The 24,859-nt window shown below is 34.8% G+C and overlaps 1 protein-coding gene across 2 annotated transcripts in view; it reads left to right on the forward strand.

The window, feature by feature from the left end:
- NAA15 (N-alpha-acetyltransferase 15, NatA auxiliary subunit) overlaps positions 1 to 24,859 on the forward strand; it is a 75,043-nt gene that overhangs the window by 29,041 nt on the left and 21,143 nt on the right. For both annotated transcript variants that reach the window (XM_043902452.1, XM_043902453.1), the window contains exons 4-15: positions 131 to 288; positions 1,539 to 1,673; positions 2,899 to 3,052; positions 6,411 to 6,530; positions 7,834 to 7,929; positions 8,087 to 8,193; positions 10,254 to 10,326; positions 12,899 to 13,068; positions 14,251 to 14,403; positions 15,142 to 15,270; positions 16,475 to 16,688; positions 21,148 to 21,341. In XM_043902452.1, coding sequence (XP_043758387.1) covers positions 131 to 288; positions 1,539 to 1,673; positions 2,899 to 3,052; positions 6,411 to 6,530; positions 7,834 to 7,929; positions 8,087 to 8,193; positions 10,254 to 10,326; positions 12,899 to 13,068; positions 14,251 to 14,403; positions 15,142 to 15,270; positions 16,475 to 16,688; positions 21,148 to 21,341 — 1,703 coding nt within the window. The remainder of the gene's footprint in view (positions 1 to 130; positions 289 to 1,538; positions 1,674 to 2,898; positions 3,053 to 6,410; positions 6,531 to 7,833; positions 7,930 to 8,086; positions 8,194 to 10,253; positions 10,327 to 12,898; positions 13,069 to 14,250; positions 14,404 to 15,141; positions 15,271 to 16,474; positions 16,689 to 21,147; positions 21,342 to 24,859) is intronic.

A 24,859-nucleotide genomic window follows, 5' to 3' on the forward strand; every position in this document is an offset into this window, starting at 1 on the left:
CTATCTTTATATTTTCTCTTTTTTAAGCTTGTAATTTTATAAACAGCTGTAACTTTCTGAGTTTCCTGGAGAATATTATTGGAATATTATTTCTTGACTTGTAGGTTGTATCCTTAACTAAATCCTTTAGGTTGGCATGTTTATGGCCTTCTCCAGAGGTCAGACAAGAAATATGATGAAGCCATTAAGTGTTACAGAAATGCGCTAAAATGGGATAAAGACAATCTTCAAATCTTAAGGGACCTTTCTTTATTACAGATTCAAATGCGAGATCTTGAGGGTTACAGGGTAAGTAGAGAATTTTTTTTATTCTAATGAGGAAATACTGTTAACGTATTTAAAACTTTTTTGAGTACTTTTTGATAACAAAATTTTCCATTAAAAAATATTAATTGAATTTGCCTCCTTCCTCCAATAGTGGTTGTGTTTGTAACTGGACTAAGCAGATTTAAAAGTTACTTTACTGTGAAGCAGAGTTGGATTACTGTACAAGATTGAGTTAATTTAGTGAAAAATTAACACACACACACACACACGTTTGTTCTTTTTACCTACATAGAGGCTAACATTCTGTTTTTGTAGCTACATTGGTGAGGGGAGATTTTTTCCTTTCAGTTTTACTCAAATACAATTAATGTGCAGTATTGCATACATTTTAGGTGTACATCACAATGATTTGATTTACATCATTAAATGTTACCACAAGCTTAGTGAACATGCATCATGTTATATAGGTATAAAATAATGCAAAAAGAAAAAAAATATATTTTTTCCTGATGATGAGAACTCCTAAGGTTTACTCTCATAGCAGTTTTTACATATAGCCTACAGAAATGTTAATTATATAATCATTTTGTACACTACATCCCTAGAACTTAATTTTATCTTGGCATTGGATGTGTGTACCTTTTTACCACCTTCATGCAGTACCCCATCCTACCCCCTTCGCACCTCTGGTAGCCACAAATCTGATTTCTTTTTCTGTGAGTTTCGTTAATTGGTTATTTGGCTTTTTTTTGAAGTTTAACTGCCCATATTAGTTCTTGGTGCACAACATAGTGTTTTGATATTTTTATACATTACAAAATGATCACCACTATAGCTATATTTTAACCCTTAAAACTCAGTCTATTAAATCAGATTTATTTAGTTCCTCTTTTTTTTTCTTCCATGAAGTACCTACTGAGTTGCTTCCTGTAGATCTTAACTCAGTAGTTGGGCACTGCATTTAAAAAATTTTTTACCTTTGCACTATCTTTTCCCTTCTTTCTTCTCAGAGAAAGTAGGTGAGTAAGTAATAAAGGGTACCATGTCTTATGTCTTAACTTTTAAAAAAATTATTTCTAAGATTATCTTGGAAGCTTCATTGTGCTTCTTAAATATTTTTATGCTTCCATAAAGCTGCACAATATGGATGTTTACAACTATTTTTTATTATTATTTCCATCATTGCGTTACTGTTGTAAGTTAATATGATCTTTAAGGAGCATTTACTTTTTTTGTAAACCTAAGAAAAAGTGTTCTTTTTTCCCTTAAAGGAAACGAGGTATCAGTTACTTCAACTTCGACCTGCACAGAGAGCATCATGGATTGGTTATGCTATTGCTTACCATTTATTAGAAGATTATGAAATGGCAGCAAAGATTTTAGAAGAATTTAGGAAAACACAGCAGGTAACAACCAGAAGTTAGACCTAGTAAACTAGGTCTGATTCTTAGTATAACTAAAACAAAGAAGTGTATTTAGATTTACTATCTTTTTATTTGAAATAGTTTCAAATTTACAGAACAGTTGTGAGAGTAGTGTGAAGAACATAATAGAAGTTCACTCACATTAACTAATTGTTAATATTTGATACATTTAGTTTATAGTCTATATGTACTTAGCTATTTTTTCCTAAAACATTCAAGAGTAATTGTAGACACCATGCTCTTTTACTCCTAAAATGCTTTTGTGTGGTATTTCCTAAGAATAACTCTATAGTTCTCAACTCTATAGATAGTATTGTATAAATTATCAAGAAATTAGGAAATTTAACATTGATAGACTGTTACTATCTAATCCACAACTGATATTCAATATTTACTAACTGGCCTATTTATATCCTTTCTAGGATTTTTTTATTTTCCTCATTTCCATGATTCAATTTAGAATCATACCTTACATTTAATTATCATTTTTCTATAGTCTCTTTTAATCTGGAAGTTTCGAAGGCTTTCTTTTATTTCATGACATTGTGTTTTTGAAGAGTCGTGACGGTGCTTCTGTAGAATCTTCATCAGTTTGGACTTTGATGTTTCCTCAGTGTTAGATGCTCTTACGCATTTTTGCAGGAGACTGCAGGAGTGGTGTTGCGCCCCTCTCAGTTTACCACATGAAAAGCCATGTGCTGTCTCATCCGTTTGATTTCTTGCTTAAGGTGGTGATGTCAGGTTTCTTCACTATAAACCAGTTATTTTTTTTCTCTTTGTATTTAATAAATAATGTGAGGCTTTATGAGTAGTCTCTTCCTCATCAGACTTTTACCACTAGTTTTAGCAAAATTCATTGATTATGATTCGTGCCTGGATAAGCTGTTCCTATGATAGTTGCAAACTGGTGATTTTTCTGTCTTATTCCTTCTAGATTTATTTGACATTCTACTTTTAGTAAGCTTTCCTTTCTCCCCTATTTACTTATTATATGTAAGGACTTATGGATTCTTATTTTATTCAGTGGGTTTTAAGTTAATATTGTCAGTTTTAGTTGCTTCCTAGAGAGATATTTAGGAATTTTTAAAAATGAGTTTTATCAATCGTTTATTATCCTTTGACTTCTTGTATGTATTTAAGTGTGTGAAAAATTTTTTAATATGAAAATAAAATTCTCACTGTTAGTATTCCTTGTATTCATATGTAGACATCCCCTGATAAAGTGGATTATGAATATAGTGAACTCCTTTTATATCAGAATCAAGTTCTTCGGGAAGCAGGTCTCTATAGAGAAGCTCTGGAACATCTTTGTACCTATGAAAAGCAGATTTGTGATAAACTTGCTGTAGAAGAAACCAAAGGTATTTTTTTTTTTAAGAGTGTAATTTTTTCTGATGTTTAACTATGACAAAGAATAAGACTGAAAAATGTTGCATATAATACAGCTGTTTGATGACAAAATCTATTTCTTACTCATGCACTTCAGATAATTTGTAATGTAGGAAAATAAACATTTTTTTTGAAAATAAACATTTAAACAGTAGTTGTTATAGGAAAAAATAATGGTGAACAATAAATTGTTGAATGAAGTGACTCAGTGCAGTATTGTTTATTTAAGTATCTGATCTGAAAATATTACAGTTTGATTAAAATACAGGAGGCAGTTGCTCAATTTTAAAAGACAGGATTAAGTTTCTAAGAAACTGCTTATTAGCAAAATTGAATGTGTAGAACAGACTTCTTTATTGTCGGTAATATATATTGATAAATCAAACTTCACTAAAGATGCTTATGGGACATTCCTAGGCTTCTTTATGGTTTACCCGAATATCTTTCTGAATACAGAAAACATGAACTAGAAACTCAGGTTTGTATGTGTGGATTATGATAGGAGGATGGGTAGATCCTTAAATAAAGATCTCCAGTGTTACCATTTATTAGAGGGCTGTGAAAAAGGAGTCTTTGTAGTTTTAAAAACTACAGTTCTTAAATCAGTTTTAGAAACTGATTATGGAAAACAAAAACAACAAGTAATTGAGTACTTTCTAAGACTTGCCATCTGAAATGTTGCTTTGCTGTCGTTAGACCAGGCAGCTGAAGTTTGTTGGTTTCAAATTTCTCTGACTCCCTTTGAAGTCGAACACTGGAGAAGTGTGATGTCTGTGTGCAGAGTGGATATAGCCATTGTTCTCCTGATGAACTTTTCAGCAGAGAATAATGCTACTGGCAAGGAAAAAAATGCAAGTCCAAGGCACCTGGAACTCATTTGTGAACTCTAGATCCAAGACAGCCTCTTTCACATGAGTTGATCATTCCTGAGCAGTCTATTAGTTATCAAGGAGGAGGTTTCTGACTAATTGGAAAGATGATAAGATTAAAAAACTAGTCTCAGTTCCTTCATTGTCTACCAACCAGCTATATGATGAGGGGCAAGATTGGGCCTCAGGTTCTTTATGGAAATACATGACGTTGTTCAAAATACTCTTAAGTACATTGTTTTATTTTACTCTTTTGATAACTTAATTAGTGAGGAAGAATGACAGATCAAGCTCAGAATTGAGCTATGACTCAGAATTGACCTATGGATTTTAGCAATTTGGAAGTTACTGTGACCTTACCAAAAGGACTTTCTGAACATTGGGAAGGAGGGTAGTAAAACCCCAAACAGGTCAAGTAGATTTCAATTAGATCTAAGTAGAGGAATTGAGGATAGGATGCATAAATGACTCAAACAAGTAGTTTTGCTGTATAGGAAGCACATCCAGGGTAGTGCTGGGGGGAAGGGTTGCAGAATCAAAAGATTTTTGCAGATCGTATTTATTGTACTCACCAGATAATGAGATGGAATATTTGATACACTAGAGGGGATGTGATCTAGTGGATAAATTGAAGGGTTAGCCTTAGATAACAAAATGAATAGTTCATCCACAGTAATTAGAGATGGTGGGGTGTATGGGCAAGTAGATGTGTCAGTGTGGTGGATAATTTGGGAGTTCTTCTTGCTTTCATTTTCCCAGTGAAATAGGAAACAGAGCTATCAGTTCATTCCACAAAATATGTTTTGAATATCTATGGTGAGTCAAGTGGTGGGGACAGGGAATATAAAGAGAATAGAAGGGAACTAAAAGTAGAATCATCAATCATTGGGCATTCCAGTAATAAAGGCATTGATGTTAGTGATAGGTGGTCAGGATAATTTAGGAATTTCCTGGAGTGGGTGAGTGGCATAGTTAGGCAGAAAATTTCATTGTTAATTGTTATACCATCAGTTCCTTCTACAAGGAAAAGGTGGGTAAAGATTATGAGAAGGAAATATGGATGGGTGTGGCCTATGGGAGAAAGGTTGCAGGATATTATTTTGTTTTTAGTAAAGTAGTCTTTTGGTCAGTGTAGAGCAGACTGTTAACTTTGGTATTGTTGACATTTTGGGACCAAGATGTTGGAGATTGAAGTCTCCTGTATGTTGCATAATATTTAGCAGTATCGGTAGCTTACTTCCGATAGCACCCGCTTCCCTTATTGTGACGCTGGAAATGCCTCTGGCATTGCTAAATGCCTCCTGGATGACAAAAATGCACCTGGTGAGAACCACTCAGGATAGACATTAAGAATATGGGTGACTTTAGCCAAATTGCTTGGGTCCAAATCCTGACTCTGTAACAATTAACTGTCTGAAAGACCCTTGACACATTTACTTACTTTCTTTGTTTTAAAATGACACAAATAATGGTAGCCTATCTCATGGAGCTTTGAGAATTGAATTAGTTAATGCTTGTGAAACGTTTGAAAAGTCATTTTCACACTCAGTAAGTGCTCATTTTTATTATCTGATAGTAAAAAAAGGTGCAAGAGTGCAGTCTTGGCTTGAAAATACCACCTTTGGTGAATGGGAGCCCATTAAGGTAGGAAAAAGGATTCTTGAGCAGTGCTTGAGGCTTATGTGAGTTTGGAGCTGATGTGTTTCTAGTGAAACCAGTGCCCCAGTGCCTCCATCTGGCAGCTGCTTTTATGAGAAGGTGTGCAGCAGGTGAGTGACGGGGTCACACAGACCGTAAGACTGGTAAACCAGGGAGCCTAGGCTTTGAGATTAGTGATCATACTTGGGGCTGCTGATGTCAGTCAGGGATGACACTGGCCCAGGGAAGACAAGCAGTGTCGTCTTAAAGGTTGCTGAAAGGCCTGCAGAAACAGAATAGTTTTTCTCTTGAGATTGAAGGGTAGGATTGGTGAGACAGGAAGAAAGTCAAGACAATTAAGCTTAAAGCAGGAAATGTATTTGGTAGATGAAAAAGAGAGTAAACTCGCTAGTTGGAAGAGACACATTGTGGCTGTGATTTGGGCTGCTAGAGCAGAATCATTTCATAGCTGGGTAAGACATCATAAGGTTAGGGTAACGGACTGGGCATCAATTTAGATTTTGTAATTGTATGTTGTCAGGAATAATTGAGTAGATGATGGCTTAGTGACTGTGTTCAGTGAATTTGAGAAAGTAGCCTGGAGTTAGACATACACCTGAATAAATTGAGGATATGAAGAGGATAACATTTCTACACATGAACTTTTAAAAACAGGAGAGACAATACTGTAATGTTGTAAATAGTCTCATTGAAGGGAGTTGAGAACCCACCTCCCAATATTGAAGAGGTTTTAGGAGAAAGTTTGAGGAAAAGTTAAACATACTTAGTTAATTCAATTTTTTTTTTTGTTTGTTTAAATCAGGGGAACTTCTGTTACAATTATGTCGTTTGGAAGATGCAGCTGATGTTTACAGAGGATTGCAAGAGAGAAATCCTGAAAACTGGGCCTATTACAAAGGCTTGGAAAAGGCACTCAAGCCAGGTAACACTGATTAAAACTTACTTTCTAAGCTTTAATTGCATCTTTTGTTAACATACATTGTGTTAATTCATTGAAAATGCCGACTAGCAAAACTGGTTAAGAATTGGTTCAGAATCTGAATACAAAAGTACATTTGTGAACTTCCATTTAATATGGCAGGCGAGGTGTTTTCTAAAATCTCTCTTCTACAAATTTATAGAAATAGTTGTAAAAAGAGTTTTGGAAACAAGTTTTAAAAGTTCACAAATGAATAGCAGTGTCAGAAATATGAAAGGAAAATGGTAACTTATAGAAATGGAGCTGTTTCCCTAAAGGAAACAGAGTGTGACCTGCCAGGGCAAGTGAATGTCACCAGACTGAAAGGGAAGCACTGTTTCTTTCCTATGTGAGAAGAAGGACACAAATAAACTTCGTCCAGAGACTCTTCCCCCAACCATTCTTTCGCATGAATGGGACCCACTTGTGAGGACAAGTCCCCGAAATATGCTGTCTGCAAAAAGGCAGAGAGTCCTTATCCAGGATGATACAATTTAGAGCAAAATTTCCTACACAACTGATAGTGACTATTCCTGGTACATTGATAAATGTGAGAGAAACCTTGTAACAAAGAATGTCATTCTCTGTAGTAACACTAGCATGGAAATACTAGTGCCAGCGAAAGGGAGAGTAGAGAGCACAGAAGAATCCAAGATGAAGAGAGGCGATGAAATGTGAACAGTTATGAGAAAGGACCTAATAGGAATCTGGGAAATGACAAAACCTACTTACTGATGTGACTTAAAATTTTCAATAGATTAAATATGAGAGGCCATACCTGAGGAAAATTAGTGAAGTGGAAGATTGATTGAACAAGGAAAGTTCTCACCTGAAAGTAAAAGAAAATATAAAAGAAATATGAAAAAATCAAGATAGAGGATAGATAATAAATCAAAGTTCCAAAAGAAATCGAAGGAGAGACGTTAGAGAAGAGGCTGAAGAGAACATTAGAAAAGCCATTATGGAAACATAATAACCGAGCCTTTCTTAGAACTAAGTAGAGGAGTCATACTTTGAAAGGCCGCCTAAAGCAGAACAGGATAAGGAAAATCATGTATTTTATATAATAAAGGTTTAAAATATGGAAATTTTAGAAGGAATTATTCCAAAATGATTGTTGATATATTTAGGTGGTTAGATTATGAATGATTTTTCCCGTGTTCAAATTTTCTGTTTAATATGGTAATTTTTATATATTTTCAGAAATTTATAATTTTCTAGCAAAATGTACAATTACATAAGGGAAAAATTTTTTTTTGGTCTGCAGCTAATATGTTAGAACGACTAAAAATTTATGAGGAGGCCTGGACTAAATACCCCAGGGGATTAGTGCCAAGAAGACTGCCATTAAACTTTTTATCTGGTAAGTGAGAATAATTGCAAAGGAATGAAAATGATATTATGGTATACAATATCTGCCCTTGGTTTTAAATATATGAGTGTGCATATTAAGATTTTAAGGTATGCCGTGTTAGAATTATCTGGGTAAATGTAAGTCAACAAGATTTTTTTCTTCCAAGGTGAGAAGTTTAAAGAATGTTTGGATAAGTTCCTAAGGATGAACTTCAGTAAGGGTTGTCCACCAGTCTTCAATACTTTGAGGTCGTTATACAAAGATAAAGAAAAGGTAAAGCAAAATACAATGGTTGTTTTATTTTTTGACTATGATTTCTTTGCTCAATATTTGGATAATTGCATAGTACAGGCACATAGTACACACTTTGTGAATCTGCTAACAGTCTTCCTAGCCCTTAAAGTTTAAATGCTTTCTGTTTATTTCCTTTTCATCGTCTTCTCTCTTTAGCTGAATAATTTACCACCTATTTGTTTTCTATCTTTTTTTTCTGGTGTGTACTTTTTAATAAATCAGTGCAGGTATGAAAAGTTGGTACAGTAGTGATTTCTTCAATATTGTCTCTATTCCCTCCTCATGGTGAAATCCAGAAATGATTTTTTTGTTTTTAAACTAAACTAAGTTTTACCTTAGTAATCTTTATCCTTTTTAGTTGGTAGAAAAAAAATTCTGTCAGAAGAGTTTGTTTAATGTCCCAGTAAGTCAGTTTACTCTTTCAGCTATGTATACAGTATTCAAAATGCTTGTTAAAGTGTGTTATAATCTTAATTTAGATTATTTTAAGTGCAGTGACATCAAGACATGTTGGCTAGATTAAAAAAAAAAAAAACACAACACTTCAAAGATGGAACAGATTAAACATACTAAACAGTTAAAGCACAGTCTAAGCCTGTAAATGAAGTCGCTCATTGGTGTCCGACTCTGCCACCCCATGGATTACACAGGCCGTGGAATTCTCCAGGCCAGAATACTGGAGTGGGTAGCCTTTCCCTTCTCCAGGGGATCTTCCCAACCCAGGGATCAAACCCAGGTCTCCCGCACTGCAGGCAGATCCTTTACCAGCTGAGCCACCAGGGAAGCCAGCGCACAGTAGGGCACTTACTTGCCAGTCTTTGGTTGAGAGGTCTGGGATATGGGCCTCAGTGGTGACTGTTTCACTTTTTTTTTTCCTTGCTTAAATCACATTAATAAAATGTGGTCTTTTTCTTCTAGTTTTGGCAGAGTGAGAACGTGATGCTTGTGAAGCAGTCTTGATTGTAGAATCATGTATATTATTAGACTTTTCCCTCTGTGGTTGTCTTATTTAAACCTAGATTGGTAAAAAGAAAACAACCTTAATTTATCTTTGAGTCTTTCCACAGTATTCATTCAACTTATAGTTCTTTGTTTTGTTCTCATTTCTTAAGTTTATGTAATATTGAATTAAATTTTGCAATGATGATAATGGATGCAACTAATTCAAACAGGCTTGGGAAAACAAAACTCTCCGTAAGCATATAGCTCACCTTATGGGAGCAGAAGAACATGGGCATTTCAGAATAGCCTAGCTGTGACCGCAGTTTTCTGAGATAATGGAGAGAGCTGGTGTTAATGTGTTGAGTCAGTTAAGTTGAGGTTATTTAAGAGAGCTTCTATAGTAATAAACTCATTATAGATGGATTAAGCAAAGAAGGGAATTATAAATTAAAAGTATTCACAGATCTCTTACAAAGACATGAGTCAGTAGTATAGTCATGACTCAAGATAAACCAGAACTGGGCCAGCCACTCATCCTCCTAGATCTCAGAAACCCACCTGCTGTCCCATGCTTCAGTTTTCCTGATGGTTTCCCCGGATGATGAAATTGAGAGTTGATGCTGTCATCTACTGGTGGAATTTCTCTTTTCACACAGTATTTAATTCTTGATTCCTGAAGTGCAGATATTAACTGTGGATATTATTTATGTAAATTAAGATAAAAATGAACCAAGATTAAAAAAACACCATCCATAACATTACCTCTTTTTGTCCAGCCTGTTCCTGATTTCTAGTTCAGCTTGATCGTATATTTTATGGCAGGAAAAGTTGTCAGTAAGTTTTTAAAAAAAGTTTTGCCTTAAAGCACACCTTCAAAAGTGTATAGTCTTAAATTTTTATCCATAGGTTAAGAGATTTATAAAAAGGTGTATATGTGAGAGACCAGGGGTGGAATCAGAAGAGAGAGGGAATTGGAATATTTATTTAGCCCTCTAATAGTAAATAACATGCTTTGCACAAGCATAGTAACTATATAATAATTTTTCTTTCTTTTTTTTTTTTTTTTACTAAAGTGTGCTTGTGTGTTTGTACTGTAGGTGGCAATCATAGAAGAATTAGTAGTAGGTTATGAAACCTCTCTAAAAAGCTGCCGGTTATTTAACCCCAATGGTAAGTGCTCAAGTTTTATGTTTTAGAAAAGTCTTAAAAATCTTACTATATTATGAAATTCTTGATCAGAAGGTCAGTATTGTTCATTATTTAGTCAATAAGCTTAGTATATTTAAATATTTTTCCCTTTAAGATGCATTAATATGTATATTATGTGAAAATATTTGATAAGAACATGATAACAGTAGCTTATTGAAAATTTTATGTAGAACTTAAAACATCTCCAAAACTACATGTAATAATATAATGACCCTCCATTTACCCACCGCTCAACTAAAGTGATTTTTACCTCATGGCAGACTTATTTCATCTATATTTCTTACCTGTTTCCCTCTACTCCCTTGTTATTAGAAAACAAATCCCCAAAATCACATCATTTCATCCATGTAGATTTCAGTATTCTAAAGATCACAACCATAATAGCATCACCATACTTGAACATTAATGCTTCCTTAATATCAAAGGAAAATGTCCATGCTTACATTTCCAGGTACCTTAAAAATATTTTTTCTCTTTGTTTCTGAAGTTTATTTGAATGAAGAGCCAGATGAAATCTGTACTTTGAGTTTTGTTGATATGTCTCTTTAACTTTTTTTAATAAACCTGTAAGTTTCCCCTCTGTTTTTTCTTTTTTCCTGCAGTTTATTTATTAATTAGTTTTGTGTGTGTGTGTGTGTTTTTAGTTTTTCTTTAGTCTAGTTTTTGCTGAATATACCCATATGCTGTTGCTTAACAAGTTGTTTCTCTGTCCTCTGGATTTATTATACATTGTAAGTTAAGTATAGAGCTATGTAGTCTAGTATGGTAGCCATTAGTCACATGGGGCTATTAAATTTTTTTTTAATTAAATGAATTTAATTAGTCATGGTAGTCCAAGTGCTCCTCAATAGCTTTGTAAATCTAATGCCTACCATACTGGACAGGGCAGATCTAGAACATTTCCATCACTGCAGAAACTTCACATGGACAGGTCTGACTGTCTACAGGTTTGATGAAATTTTATTTTTTTCCCCCTTTTTGTTTTAAAGACAAAGAGATGAGCAAGATTATTCCACAAGTGGTGGTGTGTCCTTTGATCAGGAGGCATGAAGTGTTTATTAAATGTGTTACATGAACTGTTACAAATTACAAACTAGTAATATTATAATATTTAATATCTGCTAATATAGCATTTCAGGTTATACAGAAAAAGCGAGATAAAAAATGCTGCTTTTTCTACTTTGCCTGTCCTACTTTTTTGTTCTTTACCAGTTTGAACTAATGAATTTCAAAATAGTGAATTGACTATTAGTAGCATCCTTCAAAGGTGTTATAAAGGTATTATTTTGAATTCATGGCTTTAAACATATTTGATGTTTTAAATCATTGCAGTTTCAAATGGTTCCAGCCTTCACGTACTAGGGTAGTAGTTGATAGCTTCCTTGCAGTTTTGTATAAAGAAATATTCTAGTTCATCTTGTATACTTGCCCATAACAGACCTGTAATAAGTTGTTTTTCCCAAGGAGCCCTGTTTCCTACAGTGGGAAAACCCAGTTTGGGACCTGGGGTGCTTATTGCTATTGAGTTGATCACTGTTTCTAGGTCTCAGATTAATTTTAATAGTACTTTTTAGAAGGCGTTACCATGGTTTCATTGGTTAATCATCATGATGTTCCTTTGATTATCAGCATTTTCCTACATATTTTACAAATGTGGAAGAGGTTCAATGACATGCCCAAGAATATGCAGCACTTTAGTTGCAGATCTATCAGATCGGGAGTTGGTGAGTTCCACTCCTATTGTTTGTCCACTGAGCCATCCTACTTCTACTAGGATAAAAATAAGCAATCTGTTGCTTTCTTTGAAAGCAAATAACAGTTCTTTAGAATTAGAAATTTGTATTAAAAAGCATTTTTAAATGTGTGGGTTGTATATTTAACTTACACATTTTCTTGTGAGTATATAAAAATAAAACTGAACTAAAATACAGAAAAAGTATTTTTACTTATCTCATTTTTTGGTATAATTTTTAGTTTAACCCAAAGTGTACATTTTTGCATATTCAAAATAAGATTAAGATATATTAAGGATCTTATCAGCAGAATTCAAAATAACCACATCACAAGTATATTTATGTATAGTTTGGTACATTAGAAACCCAGTTAAGCAATCATGCCTTTCTTTTTTTCTTTTTCTTTTTTTTTAACCCTACATTAATGGAAATTTTCTCTTTATTCTTATTTTTCCCCCTCATACATAACCTCCTGACCATAGTTCTAGTACAATTTGTTTTCTCTATCCCCCACCCCCCAGTTTTCTTTTTAGGTAATTTGTTAAAGCTTTGATCTCATTTATCTACCATGTTTATGATAAGCATGGCATTGTGCTAGGAGCTATAATGATACAGAGCAGGTAGTGTGGTGCTGGTCAAAGATCTTATACATTTAGAGCTAGTTTCATAACTAGACGCATAAATAACACTATTTGACCTACTTTCCTTATTAATAAAGATAAAGCCACTTTGAGGTGGCTAGTCTCTTTAATATAGATAATGACTAATTCTTCTCCACCTCCTCCCCCCACTCTTTAAAGATGATGGAAAAGAGGAACCACCAACCACATTACTTTGGGTCCAGTACTACTTGGCACAACATTATGATAAAATTGGTCAGCCATCTATTGCTCTGGAATACATAAATACTGCTATTGAAAGTACACCCACGTTGATAGAACTCTTTCTTGTGAAAGCTAAAATCTATAAGGTAAAAATATTTTCTGCTTTTTTTCTTATGAGGTAATGAGGCATAAATTTTTAAGAACATAATGTTACATTGTAAATGCTCTAAGAAAAATGATGTATTGGATAGCTCAGAACACATGGAATAACAAATATAGTATCTTTCTCAGTCTGATTGCTTTTTAGACTTTTCATGGTCATGCTGGTTTGCTCAATTATTTGTATCTATGTATATACCAACACATGTATACAAATATACACATGGTTATTCATATATGTGGTTATTCATAATATATGTCCTCATGCATTCACACATATCTGGTTATTTTCTTGATTTTAACTAGCAGAGATAGATAATCAAAAGTAATTAAATTTGCTGTGAAATGTTTGTTTCTCTTAACATCTGAATATGATCGTGTATCAGTATCTGGTAATCTTAATGAAATGAAACTGGAGATTTCTACTGTGAATTCTACATGTTATCTCTGACTCTTCAATTCCTGTGTCTTGCTTGAGAATCTCTAGTCATATGTTCCAGTATCATTTTAAAAATTTTAATACAGATGAAATTTACTAATAGAAGCTCTTGGGGAAGAAGTTCTAAACCAATCATTTATTTACCAAAAAATGATGAAATTAAGTAATGTTTTAAACCACTTTTAAAATGCCAGGTAATGCTCATTAGTTTTGTGGCTTTGCCAAATGGACTAAGTTAGGTGAATTAAGAATGAGGATCATTGTGGAATGTCCACAAGTGGTCCTAATTGTAATGTTTCCACGATTCCTTAGAATAGAAATTTGGCCATCCTTTTGCCTGTTACGACCTTTATATTGAATTATGTTGTTCTCACTAAAGGTTTTGATTATTTTCCTTGATTCAGCCATTAATTTTCAGGATTCACCAGTATTTTTCAGTGTTCATTATATGCCAGGCACTGTTGTAGTGCGTTGCCAATGAGGTTATAACAGTAGACAAAATTTTTAAAACATATCTTTACTGTCAGAGAGCTCATAGACTACATAGCCAGAAAGGTATCAGAACTTACAGTAGATTGTATGCATCTACATTGATTAGGGTTGTAAGAGATAGAAGATTACCTTTGGAAGCATTTGTGTCTTAGTTATTTATGAACAGGAAAGAAATTACCTGCATAGTAAAATTAGCATACTGACAGGTTTATTTTGTTTTTGTGCCCTCTTACTTTAGCATGCTGGGAATATTAAAGAAGCTGCAAGGTGGATGGATGAGGCCCAGGCCTTGGACACAGCAGACAGATTTATCAACTCCAAGTGTGCAAAATACATGCTAAAAGCCAATTTGATAAAAGAGGCTGAAGAAATGTGCTCCAAGTTTACAAGGGTTTGTAGAGCTAGTTTGTTTGTTTGCTTATGAATAAAAAGTTCATATGTGTATAACTTGTTTATTTTTCAAAGTTTACTTCTGATATTTTTAATATCAAGACAAGATTTTAATTAAATTGCCTTATCAAAAGAAATTGAAATCAGTATTACTATAAAACATCATTTCTCAGGTGGCACTGGTGGTAAAGAATGTGCCTGCCAGTGCAGAAGATGGAGGAGACCAGGCTCTGGTCCCTGGGTCGGGAAGATCCCCTGGAGTTGGCAATAGCAACCCACTCCAGTTATTCTTGCCTGGAAAAGGCTGTGGACAGAGGAACTGGTGGGCTACAGCCCATGGTGTTACAAAAGAGGTGGAGATGACTGAGCACACACACACGCCATTTTTCAAATATGTTTGTATAGTAGGTTTTTCAACTCTGATTTATACTGAGATATGTTCAGTTGAAATTTTTAGGGGTGAATATACTCATGTTAATTGAGTATGTGCTGGTGTTCTCTTTGTTATATTACTTTCCATCCCAAATTACGTAGATCTTTTTTATTAATCATTTATGAGGGTTTTTTAGTGGTTAGAAATATAATTCTAATTTCTTTCACATATTAACTGTTCCCTCTTACTCTGAGAATGGTTTTAAAAAATAGAAAATTGTTGTGAAAATTCAAATCAATTAAATCCTATGGTGTAATAAGGTATTTGGTAAGAAATTGTCTTTGAGTATGTCTGCTTTTCATATAGGAAGGAACATCAGCGGTCGAGAACTTAAATGAAATGCAGTGCATGTGGTTCCAGACAGAATGTGCCCAAGCTTATAAGGCAATGAATAAATTTGGTGAAGCACTTAAGAAATGCCATGAGATTGAGAGAGTAAGTAACACATGCCTAAAAGCTTCTCCTTTTATTCTGTTACCCATTGACAGTTTGGGGAAATCCTCTTAGTTTTTTCTTTCCTCTCACTTCCTAATGCATAACAAATGATTGCTAAAAATCACTATTCACATTTTTCAGAGTTTATAATAAAAATAATATAGATTACATATTTAGCAGACTTCTCCATTGTCTACTCTTAGTGTCAGAATTCATGTAAAAAACTTAATGGAAAGTTTGTATCTTGGCTATGTTTTCATTGATTTTTGGATGTTTCTTTCAAATTGATGCTGCTTCTTCATTAATACATACAAAGCTCATTAAGCTATGCCAGAAATGTCTTGGTTATGAGTTTGATTGGTGGTGCCATATGCCCTTGATGAATATTAGATGCAAGCTTTGAAGCCTTTTCACAGTACTTCTGTAACCTATATAATTTCTCATTTTCTGATAAATTTATTTTTTTCTTAGTCCTTTCACTTTTTAGTCATTTCTATGACTAGTAGTTGGCTTTCAGTTTTTAAAATGTTTTTTAATATATATAATTTATATAAATTCATGCTTCTTTTGTTACTACAAGTTGAGAATCCCAGAGGTTAGTTGAAATGTGTTAATTTCTGGTTGCTTGACTGACTTCCTGACTATTTCTCTCCCACATACCAACATTTCAGATTTGTATTCTCAGAAAAATTGACAAATACTACATATTAAAATCCTTTGCAGATTGTTCTAAATATAAAAGCTGAATGTTTAACATGTAAATCTACTGTATTGCACTACACCATTATGTATGCTAATAAATTCTGTTGGATTTATGATGGTAGCTTTATTTAAATATGATTAAGGAGGGGATAAATATATTTTAAAGCATCACTGTGAAAAAAAGATATTTATTGATATTCTAAAATGTGAATTCATCAAATAAACATAAAATAACTAGAAAAAATAAAGCATTGTGTTTCCTTTCATTCAACAAGTAATTCAGTCACTAATGTATGCCACAAACTATGCTAGGTAATGGCCTATTGTATTTGCTTAATTGATATATAAAGTATTTAAGTAGAATTATTGTAATTTTTAATATTTTAGAATGTTACTGATTTTTATTTTCATGCCCTGGAAACAAGTAATTCCGAGGCTTTCATTTTTGTAGCTTCTTTGCTGTCGCTATACTTCACTATAATAAAAAAGATAATTTTGTTAGCATTTTATAGAAATCACTGATGACCAGTTTGACTTTCATACATACTGTATGAGGAAGATTACCCTTAGATCATATGTGGACTTACTAAAGCTAGAAGATGTACTTCGACAGCATCCGTTTTACTTCAAGGCTGCAAGAATTGCCATAGAGATCTATTTGAAGCTTCATGACAGCCCTCTTACAGATGAGAATAAAGAACATGAAGCTGATACAGGTATAATATTCAAAGAGTTATTTTTTTCTGTGGTATATATATGTATATTTATGTTTTTGTGTAACAGATTTTTCCTGTGCTTTTATTTTTTTTCTGAAAGATGATTTAAAAATAATTTAATTTTTTAGCTGTGCTGGGTCTTCATTTGCTGCAAGGGCTTTTCTCTAGTTATGAAGAGGAGGGGCCACTCTCTCTACTTGCTTTGCATGGGCTTCTTGTTGGGGTGGCTTCTCTTGTGGAGCAGGGCTCTGGGGCTCACAGGCTTCAGGAGTTACGGCATGTGGGCTGTAGAGCACAAACCCAGTAATTGTGGGACATGGGTCTGGCCACTTCACGGCATGTGGAGTCATCTCAGATCAGGGATGGAACCTGTGTCTCCTGCATTGGCAGGCAGAGTCTTTACCCCTGAGCCACCAGGGAAGCCTCTTCCCTGAGCTTTCTGTTTGCGCGTAGTGGGACAGTGTTATCCATGCTTTAGAAAATGCTGATGGCTGTTTTGTGAATTTCTCTGAGCAACAAAAGAAAAATACTATTGACTGTTGTCTTTAAAAGTTAAGCAAAAATTTGTAACTGATCATTACCTTTTTTTAATATTAATTAATTTATTTTTTAATGGAAGGATAATTGCTTTACAGAATTTTGTTGTTATTGGCCAAATATCAACATGAATCAGCCATAGGTCATTAGCTTTTAAGGAGTTGGATTTCAGCTTTAACTTAATATGGTGGCTCCGTGGTAAAGAATCTGCCTGCCAATGCAGGAGATGTGGGTTTGATCCCTGGGTTGAGAATATCCTCTGGAGGAGGAAATGGCAACCTATTCCAGTATTCTTGCTGGGAAAATCCCACAGACAGAGGAGCTTGGTGGGCTACAGTTCGTGGGATCGCAAATACAGAGAGGCACGACTGAGCACAAGCCATGACATACTAAAATGTAAATATTGCTTGAACAGTAATACCCAGGTGAGAATTAAAACTAAGCCAGTCACATTGCTCAGTGATTTTTCACTTGACCATTTTTAACATGCCATTTTAATAGCAAGATGTCAGGATGTGTAGGAAGAAGTCTTCCTTAAAATAATTATTTGGGAAAGGATCTCAGAATAAAAGTGACCTACGCATGTAAAAAGATAAAAAATTAATTGTCCAAAAATTTTGTGTCTTTATTCAGGGCAAAAATGTTACAGGAGTTGGGGCATAAAAGCTGTCAGAATTTTTTTCCTCAGTCCTGAGTTTCTTCCTCTTCTGAGGTTATGGTTGGTTACTTTCTATATTCTTCCTCCTGCTAAGACCTTTGGATCCTTTTATTAATTTGTTATTTTACAATACCTAAGAACAATTTAGAAGATTCTAAGGTCACATATTGAAACCCTTGCACAAATTTCAACTTAAATTTCTGTTGTTACTGCTTCAGCTGGAAAGAAAATGCTAGTGAGAATCTATAGGACAGTTTATAATTGAAGATGATATCAGTGATCCTCTGGCTTTGCTTATTTACTTTCCTATTTACTCTTCCTGCCTTCCACATCTTCTTCGAATTCTGCAAATAATATACAATTAACTTTTTTTTTTTTTGCCACACATGTGGCATGTAAGATCTTAGCTCCCGAACCAGGGGTTGAACCCATACCCCCTGCAGTGGTAGTGTGTAGTACTAACCACCGGACCACCAGGGAAGTCCCAGTACACAATTAACTCTGGATATACAAAGTTAAACCAGCTCAGAAAAACACCTAGCAAATGGGAAACTCCCTTTTCACTTTTCTCCTGCCTGAAGGTTTTCTCCTTTCAAAGGGCTAGCCCTATTAAGTGTTCAGTTTCTTTTGTGCACAATTACCATGTTCAGTTTCATGTGTACCTATGTTCTACAGAGTTACAGGGTGGTTTTTGTGGTTGTTTTGTTTGTTTTATTTTTTTAACCCATAAATGGGATGATATCATTCCCGATGTTCTAAAATTACAACATTTTATTTTATTTTATTTTTTTTAATTGCAACATTTTAAATTTTGTTAATGGGAATGAGGGTTCCCTCGTCCCCATTACAGTGCTAAAGTAAATGTCCTGTAAGGCATCATTGTGCACATATTTATTTAGCAGGGATTGTTAGGAGAGGCAATTAACTAGGTCAAAGATTATGAGAATTGCGTAGCCTTCCATAAAAGTTTTTGTTGCCACCAACAGTTTATTGAGATTGTCTTTTATTTTATTGCTCACATTGAAAATTGTTCATCCTTCACATGTTTGTTACTTAGGGGAAACATCTGGTGTGTAATCATTTATTTAGCTGGCTGCTCTGGGTCTCCGTTGTAGCACAGGCTCTTCGCTGCACAGTGCGGGTCCTCAGGAGTGTGACGCAGAGCTCAGTAGTTGTGTCCTGCAGGCTCAGTTGCTCTGAGGCATGTGGGGTCTTAGTTCCCTGTATCCCGAGTCCCTTGCATTGCAAGGCAGATTCTTAATCACTGGACCACCAGGGAAGTCCTGCTTTTGGGTTTCTTACATGAATTGCCTGTTCATATCATTGACCTATTTTATTTTGAAACTTCTTGGTTTGTAGGAGATCTGTATGTGTTCAGGACCTTAATCCTTATTTATGTGTTGCAGATGTTTTCTTCCTATTGCTTAGGTCTTAGCTTTCTTTATGATGGGTATCTTTCATTATGTAAAGTTTTAATTTTTCTAAGGCAAAACTATTTTAGTCTGTTGTGGCTTCTGGGTCTTGGCTTTTCTCCTTCAAAATGTATAACATATTTATAAATGTCTTCTTTGTTTTCTCGTAATGTTTGCTTTGTTATTTTTACATTTGGCTGTGTGATCATCTGGAGATAATTTTTATATGTGATGGGAGGTGAAGGGTGGCTTTTTTTTTTTTTTTTTTAAGGGTGGCTTTTTTATCCCCAAATAAAACACTGCTGAGTTTGAAATAGTGCTTATTTGAATAGGTCATCCATATGTTTAAAATGTCACTTTAATCATGATCTGAGCTCTGAAAAAATATTTTGGTGGGTTGTGGGCATGGTGTCTTGTTCTCACATATATTAAAATTTATTGTTGTTGTTGTTTAGTTGCTAAGTTGTGTCTGACTCTTTGCAACCCCATGCACTGTAGCCTGCTCAGCTCCTCTGTCCATGGGATTTTCAAGGCAAGAATACTGGAGTGTGTTGCCATTTTCTTCTCTAGGGGGATCTTCCCATCCCGGGAATTGAACCCGCATCTCCTGCTTTGGCAGGTGGACTCTTTACTCCTGAGCCACCAGGGAAGCCCAAAGCTTATTATAAAGTCATACTGAAAACTATGTTGTATTGATATCGGTACACAGGTTTCTGTTATCCATCTTTCTCTTCTTGATGTCAAGATATCAGCCAAGGCATCAAAGGATTGGCCTGGGTTGGAGAATTTACTTCCAGGATGGCTTACTCATGGCCAGAGTCCTGTTCTTGGCCACATGGGTATTTGCATGAGGTGGTTTGGGTTTCTTTACAGCATGACAGCTGGCTTCCTCTGAGTGATCCAAGGGAAAGCAAAGAGGAATCCACAGTGCTTGTATTTCCTAATCTTGGATGTCATGCATATTCACTTCTAGTACATTCTATTAGTTAGAATCTAGTCACTAAGTATAGCTCACGTTCAAGGGAAGGGGAAATAGGCTTTACTTTTTGAAGGGAAGAATTTGTGAACATATATAAAAATCACCACAGTGGTAGAGTATTTTAGAATGACTTTTTTCATTTCTCATTATCAACAAGTGTTTTTCAAATACCTATTGAACATGTGGCTTTCAGATTTATTGCTTTAAGTCTACACAATACAATTTTCCCACTGTATTGTAGCATGTTTATCAGAGATTTCTAGTCTTTATTTAAGACGTTCTGTGGCTTGTACCTCAAAGAATAATTGTTAATTTTTAATGTCACATTTTAAATTTACTATACAGTTATTCATTCTTCCTTCAGCAAATATTTGAGTGTTTTCTGTGTGTTTTGGTATGCTGCTAGGCCTTGACAGCACGAAGATTTTGAGTAAAACAAAAGTCTCTTCCACCAAGGAACTCACAGTCTAAAAGAGAAACAGATGTGTAGACAAAGTATTATGACAAGCAGAATACTTTAGGCATGGTGGCAGCACTGTTTGACGGATTAGAGAAGGCATAACTAAAGCATAATACAGTGCCATAGGGATTTGAAACTGCTTGTTACATTCTTAGAACTGCAAGAAGTTTAATTTTGCTGGAAGAGCTCATGCTTTTGTGCTTTGCTGTGGTTGTCACAATAGGTCTCCTCTTGGTTTCACAAATTTTTTTAAGATGTTTATATTCTTTAACAAATGCAGCATTATTAAAGGCACATGAACATGTGTAATATGAAACATTTTTAATGGGAGTTTGGGAATATTAATACATAGTAGTAATTGATCATTATAAATCTGATTAACACATTGATCGTTTTATTAACACTGCTTACAGCAAACATGTCTGATAAAGAGCTAAAGAAGCTACGTAATAAACAAAGAAGAGCTCAAAAGAAAGCCCAGATAGAGGAAGAGAAAAAAAATGCAGAAAAAGAAAAGCAGCAGAGAAATCAGAAAAAGAAGAAGGATGATGATGATGAGGAAATTGGAGGTCCAAAAGAAGAACTTATTCCGGAGAAACTGGCCAAGGTACTTAAAAATAGTATTTAGCACAACTGAGTGAAATTTCATGACCAGCTATTGTCTTTATAGAGTCTTTTTCAGCCAATCTGATGGATGTTAGAGTAAGAGATTTATTTTTAGTTTTCCTTCTTTCCTCTCTCTCTTTCCTCTTTCTCTTCTATCTTCTCTCTTCTCTGATTGTATGTCACATTTAAAACTTGAAATAATGATTCTGAGTACTGTGTATGGTATATTGGAAAGTTTTGGCTTTTGAGTCATTCTGATCTGGGACCACATAATTAGCTCTTACATGTCACTGTGTATCTTAGACACTTTGTCTAATTTCTCTGATGGTTTTCTTAACTATAAAATGGGACTAGGAAAAATCACTACTAGACAAGATGTTAGGACTCAAGAAAACGTATGTGTAAAGAATATAGTCTGTTAAAAGTGGTAGCATTTAAGTTTTTATATAGTCTAAATTGAGCTTCTTAAAAAGTGAGTTCTGTATGTCTCTCTCACTTGTGTTGTCAACTTACAGTATATTGTACTTAACTGTTTGTACCTGATATCTTTAAAGTCCTCAAATATTTTCCCCAAGCCAAAAATCTTATCTGCCATTTTTAACTGTTAGACTGAAACCAAGGCATTCGTTGTCATGTAAATCATTTTGATCAGTTTCTATGCAGTTTCTATCTATGCAGTTTTCTTCTGACCCTTGACACCCTCCTCCTCCAAGTGCGAGTAACTGCATGCTTTACTATGTTAAAGCAATATAGTAAACAGTAAACCTAGAGTTGAGTTTTAGCCTTATTAGTAACTAAAAATTCCTTGGTCATTGGTTGCTTTATAACTAAGGAAAATTGTAATACCTAAGGAGTAGAGTTCGAAAATACTTTTAGAATTATATCCTAGCAGATGGACAGTAATATCTCATAGCAGTATTGCTATTTAAGAACCATTGATAAATGTAGCTTGGATTTCACAAAGCTGTATTAACAAATAATTTTGTGCTTTCTAGAAACAGAGATACTCCCTTTTTATTGTTGTTGGGAGTTTATTGAAAGATTATACAGGGATGTGAAGAAGCACAGAAAATTGACCTTTCAGGCCCCATGGAGAACTGCAGAGTTCTTAGGGATAATGCCAACTTTACAGGGCCTTCCATCTTTATGCCTCCGCTTATTTCTTAACTACCACTTTTACCACCATCACTGACTGCCTGCCGCTATCATTCTTTACATTTTTCTCTCTGTCTCATAACTTAATGACCTTTTTCCTTGTAACTCTTTATGTCTTTCTTTATAGTTTAAAGAGGGGATCTGTTTGTATTTAGTTACTGTCTAATAAGGAGTACCCTGAATAGCAGATTTCTTGCACTTAGTCTCCTTATACACTGTTTCGTTTTCTTTGTTTAGTCTATGATAGCTGCTTTGGGCCCAGATGTCAGGTTATAGTCTAGTCATTTGTAGCTAGAGGGTTGTAAAGTCTCCCAGCAAAAGCACTATAGAAAGTACTTTTGACTCCTTTATTTGGAAGGAGCCTAGTGGAAGGCACCCAGTTTCATGGACTCCTCTTCAGTGTATACTGTTCTTACTGTTAGGCACATAACACCTTTCTCTTTCTAGGATGACTGCATCCAAGATGTCTGCATCTAATAGAATCCACACTCACCCATACCCCAAAGTGGTGGCAAGGCCAGATTTTACACCAAGCTGTCATAATCGGGAGGGGCATCGCAGGCTGTTTTAAAAGCTGCCTGCCAATTCTGGGTCTGTAATCTATAGTTGGTTTTTTTGTTTGTTTCTTTTTGTTTTGGTCATCTTATGTTTCATCATTCTTCCAGGCAGTAAATGATAAATTTAGTTCATCAGATCAAGATAATTTAAATAAAAGCATTGTTAAATTAGCAGTTATTCTAGTTAAGAAAGAGAGAAGGAAAATAGGTTTATTAACTTAATATTGAGTTAACTGAGTGTAAATCTGAAAGCTTGATGGAATGTATTGCTTGCTTATCCAACTTACCATGAGGCAGTCGTTTTTAGTTGTTATTTTTAAAGATTTTTTTATTATGTGGACCATTTTTTAAAGTCTTTATTGATTTTGTTACATTATTGCTTCTGTTTTATGTTTTGGGCTTTTGGCTGCAAGGCCTGTGGGATCTGAACTCTGAGCAGGGACTGAATCTGCACCCCCACCTTGGAAGGAAAGTCTAACACTGCACTGCCAGGGAGGTCCCTCTGTAGTGTTTAGTTTTGAAACTTTGAATTTTAAACTAATTTTACACTTTTTGTTACTATGTTGGGAATTTAAGGAGATAACTCCTATACCACATATTTTACTTGGATTAGATTTCAGGTCAGTTTATAAATTAAATAATTGCATATGAAGAAAATGCCCTCATAACTGTCTTAAATGGCATTAAGTGCCATCAACACAGTGTCGTTCTTTTCTACATCTATTTAAGTTACACAAATTCAGATCTTCAAGGTTGGATGTGATGTTTTTTTTGAGAGAGGCAGAAGAGAGTATACATAATGCTGGCAGTTCCACCTAGTACTTGCTCAGTGAACATTAGGACCCCACCTGAGTTTGAGATGTGAGAGGCCTGACTGCCATCTCAGTTCTTAGGTGCCTGTCATAGTGTGACTGTCTTACTACAGTGATTGCAATTTTGATACTTAAATATATGGTTTTCATACGTACAACTCAAACTAGTGATATTGTATATTCATAGCTATATCTATGTGTCTTAACTTCAGGGATTTTCAAGGGTAGTTTTATCTTAAAGCACTGGTTGTAGAACATCATCCCTATTTATATGCTTTTGTTTATATCACTCTCTACTACATTATATATATGTAACTGTAGAATGTAGTTAGCTTTGTCTTGGTTATGTACATACTATTTTATCATTTAGACTTAACTTGACAGAGTCTTACCTTTGAGAGGCCCACAGAAGCATGTGGGGACAAGAAAACCACATCTCCTTTGAGGGCATATGTTTTCATTTACTAGAGTTTCAGACAGAATTAATTTCTCTCTTTTCTCTTTTTAAATTAAAATACTCAATTTCAGTCACAGTAGTGCTTGTAATGGGCTTCCCTTGTGGCTCAGCTGGTAAGGAATCCACCTGCAATGTGGGAGACCTGGGTTTGATCCCTGGGTTGGAAAGATCCCCTGGAGAAGGGAAAGGCTACCCACTCTGGTATTCTGGCCTGGAGAATTCCATGAACTGTATAGTCCATGGGGTCTCAAAGAGTTGGACATGACTGACCGACTTTCATCACCACCACCAATGCTTGTAATGATTCAACTTTACAATATCCTTTTTTGTTTCTGTTTTATAATGATAGCAGCCATGTCTCTCCCCAGTAAATTATCCTGGTCAATGCAGTGACCTTCACTTCAGTCTGTACTTCTTAAGGAATGAAAAGCTTGCTATAGCTGGGTGGTAATTTCAGTTTCCAGTTCTCTACTTTCCCTGGTAACCATTTCTCCCCTGTATACCACAAATTCTAACTCATTAAAGCATAGAGTTGTTG

This window comes from Cervus elaphus, chromosome 5 (assembly GCF_910594005.1).
Source record: "Cervus elaphus chromosome 5, mCerEla1.1, whole genome shotgun sequence".
NCBI classification, from domain to species: Eukaryota; Metazoa; Chordata; class Mammalia; order Artiodactyla; family Cervidae; genus Cervus; species Cervus elaphus.